The sequence below is a fragment of the Mytilus galloprovincialis genome, chromosome 13 (assembly GCF_965363235.1).
Source record: "Mytilus galloprovincialis chromosome 13, xbMytGall1.hap1.1, whole genome shotgun sequence".
Taxonomy (NCBI): Eukaryota; Metazoa; Mollusca; class Bivalvia; order Mytilida; family Mytilidae; genus Mytilus; species Mytilus galloprovincialis.
Genome location: NC_134850.1, coordinates 13,746,851 through 13,760,688, shown reverse-complemented (window position 1 = coordinate 13,760,688; position 13,838 = coordinate 13,746,851). Strand labels below are relative to the sequence as shown.

General features: G+C 32.7%; 1 protein-coding gene across 7 annotated transcripts in view; it reads left to right on the top strand.

Moving 5' to 3' along the window:
* LOC143057180 (basement membrane-specific heparan sulfate proteoglycan core protein-like) overlaps window positions 1-13,838 on the top strand; it is a 188,417-nt gene that overhangs the window by 83,412 nt on the left and 91,167 nt on the right. For all 7 annotated transcript variants that reach the window (XM_076230436.1, XM_076230440.1, XM_076230437.1 and 4 more), the window contains 7 exons: window positions 646-819; window positions 5,348-5,443; window positions 6,764-6,847; window positions 7,543-7,688; window positions 8,405-8,516; window positions 8,826-8,939; window positions 9,535-9,662. In XM_076230436.1, coding sequence (XP_076086551.1) covers window positions 646-819; window positions 5,348-5,443; window positions 6,764-6,847; window positions 7,543-7,688; window positions 8,405-8,516; window positions 8,826-8,939; window positions 9,535-9,662 — 854 coding nt within the window. The remainder of the gene's footprint in view (window positions 1-645; window positions 820-5,347; window positions 5,444-6,763; window positions 6,848-7,542; window positions 7,689-8,404; window positions 8,517-8,825; window positions 8,940-9,534; window positions 9,663-13,838) is intronic.

Genomic DNA, 13,838 nt, shown 5'->3' with positions numbered 1-13,838 from the left:
TGACACACCTAAATGGAAGTGTAGTAGAGATGACACGACTCATGAAATAGTGTAGAAGAAATGACATGACTCATGAACTGTAGTGTAGAAGAAATGACATGACTCATGAACTGTAGTGTAGAAGAAATGACATGACTCATGAACTGTAGTGTAGAAGAAATGACATGACTCATGAACTGTAGTGTAGAAGAAATGACACGACTCATGAACTGTAGTGTAGAAGAAATGACATGACTCATGAACTGTAGTGTAGAAGAAATGACACGACTCATGAACAGTAGTGTAGAAGAAATGACATGACTCATGAACATTAGTGTAGACAAGATGATGTGAAATGACCTGTAGTGTAGTTAAATGACAGAACACATAAGAATTTTAGTGAAGTGAAGATGACACAACACAAGACCAGAAGAGTACTCCAATTTCAAAATTAGATAAATACCTGTGTAATAATTTGTGTGAAAGTTATCGAAATTAGAATTTCACTTATTATGACGAAAACATCAGTTAAATTAGAAAATCATTAAAATGTCTGCTAGCTAATGCTTAACAAAAAAGAGGCATAAGTGAATATGAAATGTTAAATAGCTATACTAAAACATTTTGGAAGGCTATTAGTTTCAATTTTGTTCTTATATCTTTCAGATAAATCTAGTTGGTGAGATGAAATTGTTAGACACAAATTCATCAAGGACAGTTGAGACAGCCTATGTCCAGCAGCTGCCATCATTGAGGGGTGCACAGGTGCCAAGATTTGACCGACTTTCACCCAATATGTATTATTACTGGAGCCTTCCCAGCGAGTTTCTGAGTGAAAGGGTAATTATTATAAATTCTTTTATTTTCGAAGATATTAGATTTTGTGCATTTGAAGTTATTTGACTTTTGTTTTTTTCTAAAATCTACATACAATAGATATAGGAAGATTATGTATGAGTGCCAATGAGACAACTCTCCATCCAATAGATATAGGAAGATTATGTATGAGTGCCAATGAGACAACTCTCCATCCAATAGATATAGGAAGATTATGTATGAGTGCCAATGAGACAACTCTCCATCCAATAGATATAGGAAGATTATGTATGAGTGCCAATGAGACAACTCTCCATCCAATAGATATAGGAAGATTATGTATGAGTGCCAATGAGACAACTCTCCATCCAATAGATATAGGAAGATTATGTATGAGTGCCAATGAGACAACTCTCCATCCAATAGATATAGGAAGATTATGTATGAGTGCCAATGAGACAACTCTCCATACAATAGATATAGGAAGATTATGTATGAGTGCCAATGAGACAACTCTCCATCCAAGTCATAATTTATAAAAGTAAACCATTAAGCCTGTATGTGTACTTTGTTGAATATTTATATCTTTAAATTCTTATACAAGTATGCTGTTGTTTATTAGGTCTTTCCACCTTTCCGTGGAAAGACCTATTGATTTTGTTCTGATTATTAGGTCTTTCCACCTTTCCGTGGAAAGAATTATTGAATTTGTTCTGATTATTATTATTTTTTTTTTTTTTTTTTTCTTCCGCCTTAATTTTGTTCTTGCGTAGTATTGATGTTTCAGAAGATGTCGCTTAGATATTTGGAATATGATGTTGTATAGTTTATTCGCTTTAAAAATTTACATATGCGTAACAAAATACTTTACGTTGTAAGAGTTATCTCCCCAAACACTGTTTTTCTTGTGCCGACTTCTCCTTCGCAACCGTAAAAGATTACGACAAATTTATTTTAACAAATTGCTCGTTACTTCTTCAGGATTAGGATATTCATTTGGACCGAAGTTACCCGGAGACTCCATATGAGAGTTATTTCCCCTGATGCATTTGATATAAGTGATATGCGTTTCTTAATGGTAAACCATCAGTGATATAGGCCTAGGGTCTTTGGATTTAAGTTCCTTGGTCCAAAAAAATGAAAATAAGGTCAAGGTCATATTCTAAATTTTTAATTTTGGCTTATTTTCTCATATTTTAAACAACCGTGAAAGATATTGACAAATTATTTTTACTAAATTGTTAGTTGCGACATGTTTTAACTTATAAATTTTGGTTGGAAGGGTGCGTAAACAATAAATGAGAGTTTTCGCCAGTCTTATATTTAAAATCATGCCTAAAGTGATATAACTCATTAACCATACATATTACAGATCTAGGGTCTTTTTATTTGAGGTCCTTGGTTGGTGACCTTGAAATTGAGGTCAAGGTCAAAGGTTAATAGGACATTCTAGATTTTGACCTTTGCTTTAAATTCATATGTATACATTATAAAGTCATAGGAACTGACATTTTAGATTCATTTTTAATATTTTGATAATAAAATAGATCTTTACTTGTGGAAAGGCCTTCAATTGTTCTTTGAACAATTGGTTTTTAATTATTATTAGCTCACCTGGCCCGAAGGGCCGAGTGAGCTTTTCTCATCACTTGGCGTCCGGCGTCCGGCGTCCGTCGTCCGTCGTCCGTCGTCCGTCGTCTGTCGTCGTCCGTCGTCCGGCGTCGTTAACTTTTACAAAAATCTTCTCCTCTGAAACTACTGGGCCAAATCAAACCAAACTTGGCCACAATCATCATTGGGGTATCTAGTTTAAAAAATGTGTGGCGTGACCCGGTCAACCAACCAAGATGGCCGCCACGGCTAAAAATAGAACATAGGGGTAAAATGCAGTTTTTGGCTTATAACTCAAAAACCAAAGCATTTAGAGCAAATCTGACACGGGGTAAAAATGTGTATCAGGTCAAGATCTATCTGCCCTGAAATTTTCAGATGAATCGGTCAATCGGTTGTTGGGTTGCTGCCCCTGAATTGGTAATTTTGAGGAAATTTTGCTGTTTTTGGTTATTATCTTGAATATTATTATAGATAGAGGTAAACTGTAAACAGCAATAATGTTCAGCAAAGTAAGATCTACAAATAAGTCAACATGACCAAAATGGTCAGTTGACCCGTTTAGGAGTTATTGCCCTTTATAGTCAATTTTTAACCATTTTTCGTTAATTAAAGTAATCTTTTACAAAAATCTTCTCCTCTGAAACTACTGGGCCAAATTAATCCAAACTTGGCCACAATCATCTTTGGGTATCTAGTTTAAAAAATGTGTGGCATGACCTGGTCAACCAACCAAGATGGCCGCCACGGCTAAAATTAGAACAAAGGGGTAAAATGCAGTTTTTGGCTTATAACTCAAAAACCAAAGCATTTTGAGGAAATCTGACATGGAATAAAAATGTTTATCAGGTCAAGATCTATCTGCCCTGAAATTTTCAGATGAATCGGTCAATCGGTTGTTGGGTTGCTGCCCCTGAATTGGTAATTTTGAGGAAATTTTGCTGTTTTTGGTTATTATCTTGAATATTATTATAGATAGAGATAAACTGTAAACAGCAATAATGTTCAGCAAAGTAAGATCTACAAATAAGTCAACATGACCAAAATGGTCAGTTGACCCGTTTAGGAGTTATTGCCCTTTATAGTCAATTTTTAACCATTTTTCGTAAATTAAAGTAATCTTTTACAAAAATCTTCTCCTCTGAAACTACTGGGCCAAATTAATCCAAACTTGGCCACAATCATCTTTGGGGTATCTAGTTTAAAAAATGTGTGGCATGACCTGGTCAACCAACCAAGATGGCCGCCACCGCTAAAAATAGAACATAGGGGTAAAATGCAGTTTTTGGCTTATAACTCAAAAACCAAAGCATTTTGAGGAAATCTGACATGGAATAAAAATGTTTATCAGGTCAAGATCTATCTGCCCGGAAATTTTCAGATGAATCGGTCAATCGGTTGTTGTGTTGCTGCCCCTGAGTTGGTAATTTTGAGGAAATTTTGCTGTTTTTGGTTATTATCTTGAATATTATTATAGATAGAGATAAATTGTAAACAGCAATAATGTTCAGCAAAGTAAGATCTACAAATAAGTCAACATGACCAAAATGGTCAGTTGACCCCTTAAGGAGTTATTGCCCTTTATAGTCAATTTTTAACAATTTTCATTAATTTGGTAAATTTATGTAAATTTTTACCAAATATAGTTCTCTGTTACTAATGGGCAAAGTTCATTATAGATATAATTGTAAGAAGCAAAATCGTTCAGTAAAGAAAGAACTTCAAACACATCACCATCACCAAAATACAATTTTGTCATGAATCCATTTGTGTCCTTTGTTTAATATGCACATAGACCAAGGTGAGCGACACAGGCTCTTTAGAGCCTCTAGTTATTATTATTATTTTTATTTTTTTTTCTTGCGCTAATTTTTTTGTTGCGTATTGTTGATGTTTCAAAGATGTCGCTTAGATACTTGGAATATGATATCGTATAGTTTATACGCTTTAAAAATTGACAAAGGCGTAACCAAATACTTTACGTTTACTCCCCAAACACTGTTTTTCTTGTGGCCACTACTCCTTCGCAACCATAAAAGATTACGACAAATTTATTATACCAAATTGCTCGTTACATCTTCAGGATTCGGAGTTTAATTTGGACCGAAGCTATCCGGAGACTCCATATGAGAGTTGTTCCCCTTTATGTATTTGATATAAGTGAAAAAATGCGTTTCTAACTGGTAAACCATAAGTGATAGAGACTTAAGGTATTTTGATTTGAGATCCTTGGTCCAAAAAAATGAAAATTAGGTCAAGGTCAAAGGTCAAGGTCATATTATAAATTATTTTTGCTTATTTTCAAACACTGTATAACATATCGACAAATTAGTTTTACTAAATTATTAGTTGCGACATGTCGTTACTTATATATTTTGGTTGAATGGGTACGTAGACAATTAATGGGAGTTTTTGCCCATCTAATACATTTAGAATTACGCGTAAAGTGATATTACTCTTTAACCAAACATATTAAAGACCTAGGATCTTTTGATTTAAGGTCCTTGGTTTGTGACCTTGAAATTGAGGTCAAGGTCATAGGGCAATAGGACGTTCTAGATTTTGACCTTTGCCTTAAATTCATATTAATACATCATAAAGCTATAGGAACTAACATTTTAAAGTGATTTTTCATATTTCAATATCAAAATAGATCTTTACTAGTGGAAAGACCTTCAATTGTTCTCTGAACAATTGGTTTTTAATTGTTGTATGTCTTTTTTACTATATCTTCTTTGATGAAAAATAGCATGTATTGGAAACTTAAAAAAAATTAAGAAAACTGAAGTTTATTTAATATTTTATAGCCAATAAGTTATTGTGGTAAATAAAAATAAAAGTTTTACCTTCTTTGATTGTTGTTTGCTTAGTGTCCAGTGGCTCATATTTCATGCATGTTTGGGTCAAATATGTATAAGGAAAACAATTTTATTTTTTACAGTTAACCAGTTATGGTGGCAAGCTACAATACAATGTGTACTATGAAATAGCTGGTGGATCCCAGTATCCAACTCAACAATCAGATGTTATGATTACGGTAAGTTGATTGACGTCTTGACTTAAGTATTGACTTATATAAGGGATTGGGTTTGACGTCTTTCGCCAAAGAGTTTGTCTTTTTAGATCACCTGACCTGAAAGGTTAAGTGAGCTTTTCTCATCACTTGGCGTCCGTTGTTAACTTTTACAAAAATCTTCTTTTCTGAAACTAGGTTATCTTGTTTAAAAGATGTGTCCGATGACCCTGCCTGCCAGCCAACATGGCGAACATGGCTAAAAATAGAACATAGGGGTAAAATGCAGTTTTTGGGTTATATCTATGAAACTAAAGCATTAAGAGCAAATCTGACGACAGTTAAAAATGTTTAATAGGTTAAGATCTATCAGCCCTTAAATTTTCAGACAAATCCCACAATCCATTGTTCGGTTACTGCCCCTGAATTGGTAATTTTAAGGAAATTTTGCAGTTTTTGGTTAGCATCTTGAATACTATTATAGATATAGATAAACTGTAACAGCAATAATGTTCAGTAAAGAAAGATCAACCAAAAAATCGGAACCAAAATTGGCAGTCGATCCCTTTTATTGCATGCCCCTTATAGTCAATTTTTAATAATTTTTTGTAAATTTTTATAATCTTTTACAAAAATCTTCTTCTCTGAAACTACTGAGATAAATTTAATCATACTTTGTCATAATCATTATTAGGGTATCTAGTTTAAAAAATGTGTCCGATGACCACGCCTTCAAACCATGGTGGTGGACATGGTTAAAAATAGAACATAGGGGTAAATGCAGTTTTTGGTTTATATATCTGAAACTAAAGTATTTAGAGCAAATCTGACAGGTGGCAACAATGTTCATCAGATTTAGATTTATCTGCCATGAAATTTCAGACATATCCAACAACCCGTTGTTAGGTTGCTGCCCCTGATTTTTTGAAATTCTGAAATTTTGCAATTTTTGTTATTGTATATATCATTGTTCTATTTTATATCTAATATCATATGCATGATTACCAAAGCATCAGTAAAAACAGGTGAGTGACAGTCTCTTGACAGCCTCTACTTTACTTTATTTAATTCCTGTGTGCAGGTTCATTATCTGGACACCAGTCTTTCCTACTTTCAATACATGTTTTGGAGTTTAGTATGCCATTCATTTCTACTGAATAACTCAATTAGTACACATTGTTGTTAATTGGCCAGCTGATAGTCATCTCTGGGTATGGGATTTTATATTTATTTGCAAAAGGGTATTTTTAGGTTCAATGACCTTACAATAATGAAAAAGCTTGCAAAACACGGTGTTCTATGGACACATATTCTTATTCTCATGTCTTTTTTTTCTTTTTTTAGGGAAATGGTATTACCTTGTACCACAGAACTTCTACACAATTTCGACCAAGAGGAGAGAACTCTGTATCAGTTGCATTTTTGCCGGTTAGTTATATACCTATTGAAACCTTGTATATGTGCCAAACCATATAAATATATAATGATAACAACAGGTATTTTTCTGAGAGGGTGAGAGGTTGGTAATTTATTATTCAAATTTTCAAAATGGTAAGAAATAACTGAAATGAAAGTATAATATTATTCCCCATTCAGACCCTCGTGTAGTTTATCACATGATACAGACCAAAGTTTGATTAAATGACTCTTTTGGTATATATTTGTAAAACAAAAGTTTTAACCGCGGTTTGAAGGTAAGGAATGAAAAGGCATATGTTAAATAGTTTTTTTGGGGGTCTCTGTTAGCGTCAAGTTCTTAAAATTGCAGTTAGGTATAAGTGTGTGCTCCATATTGAAGGACAAAATACAGTTATGAGATTTAGAATTGCAAAAAGGTTCTGTAAGTTAGTATCAAACTGATTTTCCCTTTTTTTGAATTTTAATTTTGGGTTTTAACTTCTACTGTTATTAGATATTCAGACACATTTTTGTTGAAATCATTGAAAAATTCTTAACTTGCAGTTAAATATATTCAGAGCACAACATTCTACTGCATTTGATTATGTATTTTGATAATTTCGTTGTTTTGCCAAAATCTATAGACCTATAGGAAATGTGTCATTTATAAAATAAAATAATGAATTCACATTAATATTTATAAAAGAAATATTTTGATAATTTAGAATGAGTGGACCAGGGAGGATCAGCCTAAGAGAGGCGATACCCCAGTAAGGGAATATGCCTCCAGGGAGGACTTGATGATGGTTCTAGAAAATGTTGAGTCCATTAAAATCCGCTCTCAGTATGATGCCAGACAGACTCTAACAAGGTATGATACTATAAATAGAATACAAGGTATGATACTTCAAATAGAATAATTTGAAATAAGGAAATATGGTTTGATTGCCATTGAAACAACTATGAACCAGAAACTAAATGATGTAGATTTATAGATCACTGTAGGGCCCTTGACAATGAGATAACCCAAATCAATGTCAAGGTGACTTAACAACAACTTGATATTATCTTAAATACAAGCCGTAGAAACGGGTAAACTTAAAGACTTTGCCAAGCATTTCTATTCTGTTTCAAGCTAAGGCAGGGGCCAATGTCAACTGGTCATTATTAAGTACAAAGCAAAACAAAATGAAAAAAAAACAAAATATAGAACTGATCAGATTTGATCATTTTAAAGGTCACACTGTTTCTTTTGAATAACAATTCATTTTACAAGGTCATTTATAAGCACAAAAAAAAAACAATACAAAATTAAAAATCAAAATATGAAACTGATCAGATTTGATCATTTTAAAGGTCACACTGTTTCTTTTGAATAACAATCCATTTTACAAGGTCATTTATAAGCACAAAAAAAAACAATACAAAATTAAAAATCAAAATATGAAACTGATCAGATTTGATCATTTTAAAGGTCACACTAGTCCTATTAAATAAGAGGTACCGTACACCAAAGATAAGGTTTGGTTTGTCTAACCATTTTAGAGCTGCCTTCATTACTTAGAATAAATATATTTATGTTTACAGGGTTAATGATGTAATCTTGACCACAGGAGTACAGCAGGATACAGGTTTAGGTAGAGCTGTGTATGTAGAAGACTGTGTTTGTCCTGCTGGACATACTGGCTTGTCTTGTCAGGTGAGTTACTTCCCTTGCTTCAAAACAGGTTAAGAAAGATGTGTGTATGTGAAGGACTGTTTGTCCTGCTGCACATGCTGGATTGTCTTTTCAGGTGAGTTACATCCCTTTTCACACCACATGTTTATTTGATTGCGTACTATTAGGAATAAAGAATAAGGTAAACAGAATTATATTTTTTTTGGCATTAACATTGATGTCCAGTGTTGTTTAATGGAATAATGTTCAATAACTGTTCTTTTCTGGCAAATAATAATGTGGAATTATTGTTCTTTCTGGAATTTACAATAACTTGTTTTTATGTTTTAGGATTGTGCCGTTGGTTACCATCGAGTAAGAAATGGACCATACCTTGGAAACTGTGTACGATGTCGCTGTAACGGTCACTCAAATGATTGTGACCCTGTGACTGGTCAGTGTAGGGTGAGTAAAAAGCTTCTTATGCTTCTATTTCATAAAGAAAAAAATAAATAAAAAGTTGTTGAGTTTTAGTCAAACTATTTCCAGAGACATTTTGATGCAAATTTGGTTTGAAAATTAATGTACATAAACATAACAATTGACAAAATTTACTGAATTCAATAAAAGATATATATAGTTTAGATGCATTCATATCTGCCAACTGTCACTATTTGTGGGGTATTTATCCCATGAAAGCTCCCAAATTGAAATTTTGAAAGAGGCAATTTTGTCCAAAATTTTAAACAAAACAGTTTATTTCACAATGGCTATAGGCTTTAAAAAGCATGAAGAAGCCAAAATAGATGCATACATTAAAATGCAATGTGATGGCTGCCTTGTAGGTTTTTTAGGACTATAAGAGCCCTCTTGCACGTTAAACCCCCATGGGCATTTGGAAAAGTTTGCAGGTTAATCCAATAGTTCACTGTTAACATTTTATTTATAAATGTTTTTTTTTTTTAAATTGTGATTTTAAAGATATAAAAATCTTATATTACTTTTATGCATAACCTTTAGAGAAAAGATTTTTTTAATATTTTTGGAAATTTCTTTACAGTCCTGTCAACATAACACTGAAGGAACCAACTGTGAAAACTGTGCACGAGGTTACTATGGAGATGCCACTCAGGGTACTCCAAACGATTGTAACACATGTCCTTGTCCACTCACAGAATCAACCAATCAGTAAGTTTAAAATCAAAGTCACAGAAAGGTTAACTCGAATAATTCAGCGCCCTCTATCCACTACTTTTCTCGAGTGATCGAAGTGATCGTAATATAACGACTGGATTATTCGGGTTACAGAAAGGTTTGTAAATCTAAGAAAGTGTATCAAGTTTATATTTTGTCCAAAGATGAGATTTTTTTAAAGCTCTCATTAAAGACTTGTCCAATAATTTTCATGTGTCCCTCTTTTTAAAATTTATCGCCTTTTTATACGACTGCAAAAATTTTTAATTTTTTGGTCGTATATTGCTATCACGTTGGCGTCGTCGTCTGCGTCGTCGTCGTCGTCGTCCGAATACTTTAAGTTTTCGCACTCTAACTTTAGTAAAAGTGAATAGAAATCAATGAAATTTTAACACAAGGTTTATGACCACAAAAGGAAGGTTGGGATTGATTTTGGGAGTTTTGGTCCCAACATTTTAGGAATTAGGGGCCAAAAAGGGCCCAAATAAGCATTTTCTTGGTTTTCGCACTATAACTTTAGTTTAAGTGAATAGAAATCTATGAAATTTTGACACAAGGTTTATGACCACAAAAGGAAGGTTGTGATTGATTTTGGGAGTTTTGGTTCTAACAGTTTAGGAATTAAGGGCCAAAAAAGGGCCCAAATAAGCATTATTCTTGGTTTTTCGCACGATAACTTTAGTATAAGTAAATAGAAATCAATGAAATTTTAACACAAGGTTAATGACCACAAAAGGAAGGTTGGGTTTGATTTTGGGAGTTTTGGTCCTAACAGTTTAGGAATAAGGGGCCCAAAGGGTCCAAAATTGAACTTTGTGTGATTTCATCAAAAATTGAATAATTGGGGTTCTTTGATATGCCGAATCTAACTATGTATGGAGATTCTTAATTTTTGGTCCCGTTTTCAAATTGGTCTACATTAAGGTCCAAAGGTTCCAAAATTAAACTTAGTTTGATTTTAACAAAAATTGAATCCTTGGGGTTCTTTGATATGCTGAATTTAAAAATGTACTTAGATTTTTAATTATTGGCCTAGTTTTCAAGTTGGTCCAAATGGGGGTCCAAAATTAAACTTTGTTTGATTTCAGCAAAAATTGAATAAATGGGTTCTTTGATATGCCAAATCTAACTGTGTATGTAGATTCTTAATTTTTGGTCCAGTTTTCAAATTGGTCTACATTAAGGTCCAAAGGGTCCAAAATTAAACTAAGTTTGATTTTAACAAAAATTAAATTCTTGGGCTTATTTGATATGCGTTATCTAAATATGTACTTTGATTTTTGATTATGGGCCCAGTTTTCAAGTTGGTCCAAATCAGGATTCCATATCAATTATTGTGCAATAGCAAGAAATTTTCAATTGCACAGTATTGCACAATAGCAAGAAATATCTAATTGCACAATATTGTGGAATAGCAATTAATTTTCAATTGGAGTTATCTTTCTTTGTATAGAATAGTAGTTGATAATATATGTTGGAAATTTGCCAGACATGACTATGATGTCATTTTTATACGACCGCAAAATTTGAAAAATTTTTCGTCGTATATTGCTATCACTTTGGCGTCGTCGTCCGAATACTTTTAGTTTTCGCACTCTAACTTTAGTAAAAGTGAATGGAAATCTATGAAATTTTAACACAAGGTTTATGACCACAAAAGGAAGGTTGGTATTGATTTTGGGAATTTTTGGTCCTAACATTTTAGGAATTAGGGGCCAAAAAGGGCCCAAATAAGCATTTTCTTGGTTTTCGCACTATAACTTTAGTTTAAGTTAATAGAAATCTATGAAATTTTGACACAAGGTTTATGACCACAAAAGAACGGTTGGGATTGATTTTGGGAGTTTTGGTTTCAACAGTTTAGGAATTAGGGGCCAAAAAAGGGCCCAAATAAGCATTATTCTTGGTTTTCGCACAATAACTTTAGTTTAAGTAAATAGAAATCTATGATATTTAAACACAAGGTTTATGACCATAAAAGGAAGGTTGATATTGATTTTGGGAGTTTTGGTCCTAACAGTTTAGGAATAAGGGGCCCAAAGGGTCCAAAATTGAACTTTGTGTGATTTCATCAAAAATTGAATAATTGGGGTTCTTTGATATGCCGAATCTAACTGTGTATGTAGATTCTTAACTTTTGGTCCCGTTTTCAAATTGGTCTACATTAAGGTCCAAAGGGTCCAAAATTAAACTTAGTTTGATTTTGACAAAAAATGAATCAGTTAGGTTCTTTGATATGCTGAATCTAAAAATGTACTTAGATTCTTGATTATTGGCCCAGTTTCAAGTTGGTCCAAATCGGGGTCCAAAATTAAACTTTGTTTGATTTCATCAAAAATTGAATAAATGGGGTTCTTTGATATACCAAATCTAACTGTGTATGTAGATTCTTCATTTTTGGTCCTGTTTTCAAATTGGTCTACACTAAAGCCCAAAGGGTCCAAAATTAAACTTAGTCTGATTTAAGGTTCTTTGATATGCTGAATCCAAAAATGTACTTAGATTTTTTATTATGGGCCCAGTTTTCAAGTTGGTCCAAATCAGGGTCTAAAATTATTATATTAAGTATTGTGCAATAGCAAGTCTTTTCAATTGCACAGTATTGCGCAATGGCAAGAAATATCTAATTGCACAATATTGTGAAATAGCAATTTTTTTTTAATTAGAGTTATCTTTCTTTGTCCAGAATCAACTTAAATCTTTGTTATATACAATATACAATGTATATTCACTTTTTACTACCAACTGATAAATTAAAATAATCTTTACCATTCAGTGATAACAAGCAGTTTTTTTACATCTTAATATTTTATGATGTATTTAAATGAGTAGTTATTGTTGCAAACTCCATTAGAAATTTTAATTGAGATTAGTTTTGGAATAAGGGAAAGGGGGATGTGATTAAAAAAATTGGGTTCAATTTTTCTCATTTGAAATTTCATAAAGAAAAAAGAAAATTTCTTCAAACATTTTTTTGAGAGGATTAATATTCAACAGCATAGTGAATTGCTCTAAGAGAAAACAAAAAAATTAAGTTCATTAGAACACATTCATTCTGTGTCAGAAACCTATGCTGTGTCAACTATTTAATCACAATCCAAATTTAGAGCTGAATCCAGCTTGAATGTTGTGTCCATACTTGCCCCAACCATTCAGGGTTCAACCTCTGCGGTCGTATAAAGCTACGCCCTGCGGAGCATCTGGTCTATTTTTATTTGCCAATAACTTTATGTAAATAACTTCATTGGAAATTTGCCAATAAAAAATGTTGCTGATGAAGCTTTTTTTCCTTATCTTATCTAAAATGTTTTTAGATAATGTATGTTGGACATTTGCCAGACATGACTATGATATCATTTTCTATTTTTATTTGCCAATAACTTTATGTAAATAACTTCATTGGAAATTTGCCAATATAAAATGTTGCTGATGAAGTCTTTTTTTATTGTTTTATACAATAAACAATGTATATTCACTTTTACTACCAACCAATCTTTACCATTCAGTGATAACAAGCACGACATTTTAATATTTTATGATGTATTTAAAAGAGTAGTTATTGTTGCAAACTCCATTAGAAATTTGAATTGATATCAGTTTTGGAAAAAGGGAAACAGGGATGTGAAAAAAAGGGGGGGGGGGTTTTAATTTTTCTCATTTCAGATTTCATAAATAAAAAGAAAATTTCTTCAAACATTTTTTTGAGAGGATTAATATTCAACAGCATAGTGAATTGCTCAAAGGCAAAAAAAACCTTTTAAGTTCATTAGACCACATTCATTCTATGTCAGAAACCTATGCTGTGTCAACTATTTAATTTTAGATTTAAAAAGTTTGAAGAAGAAATCTTTAATTGATTTGTAAAATCTTGACATTTGTTTTGTGTAAAAAAAAACCATGTAATGTCAAAAATTTGATCACAATCCAAATTCAGAGCTGTATCACGCTTGAATGTTTTGTCCATACTTGCCCCAACTGTTCAGGGTTCGACCTCTGCGGTCGTATAAAGCTGCGCCCTGCGGAGCACCTGGTTGGCTGATTAATATAAGATCTTTCTAAGGTTTAGAAACCATACAATGTAAGACACAGAAATTAAAACTATAGGTCAATGTACTGCTTTCAACAATGAGCAATACCCATACATCAATATGCATGTCAGAATGACACTTA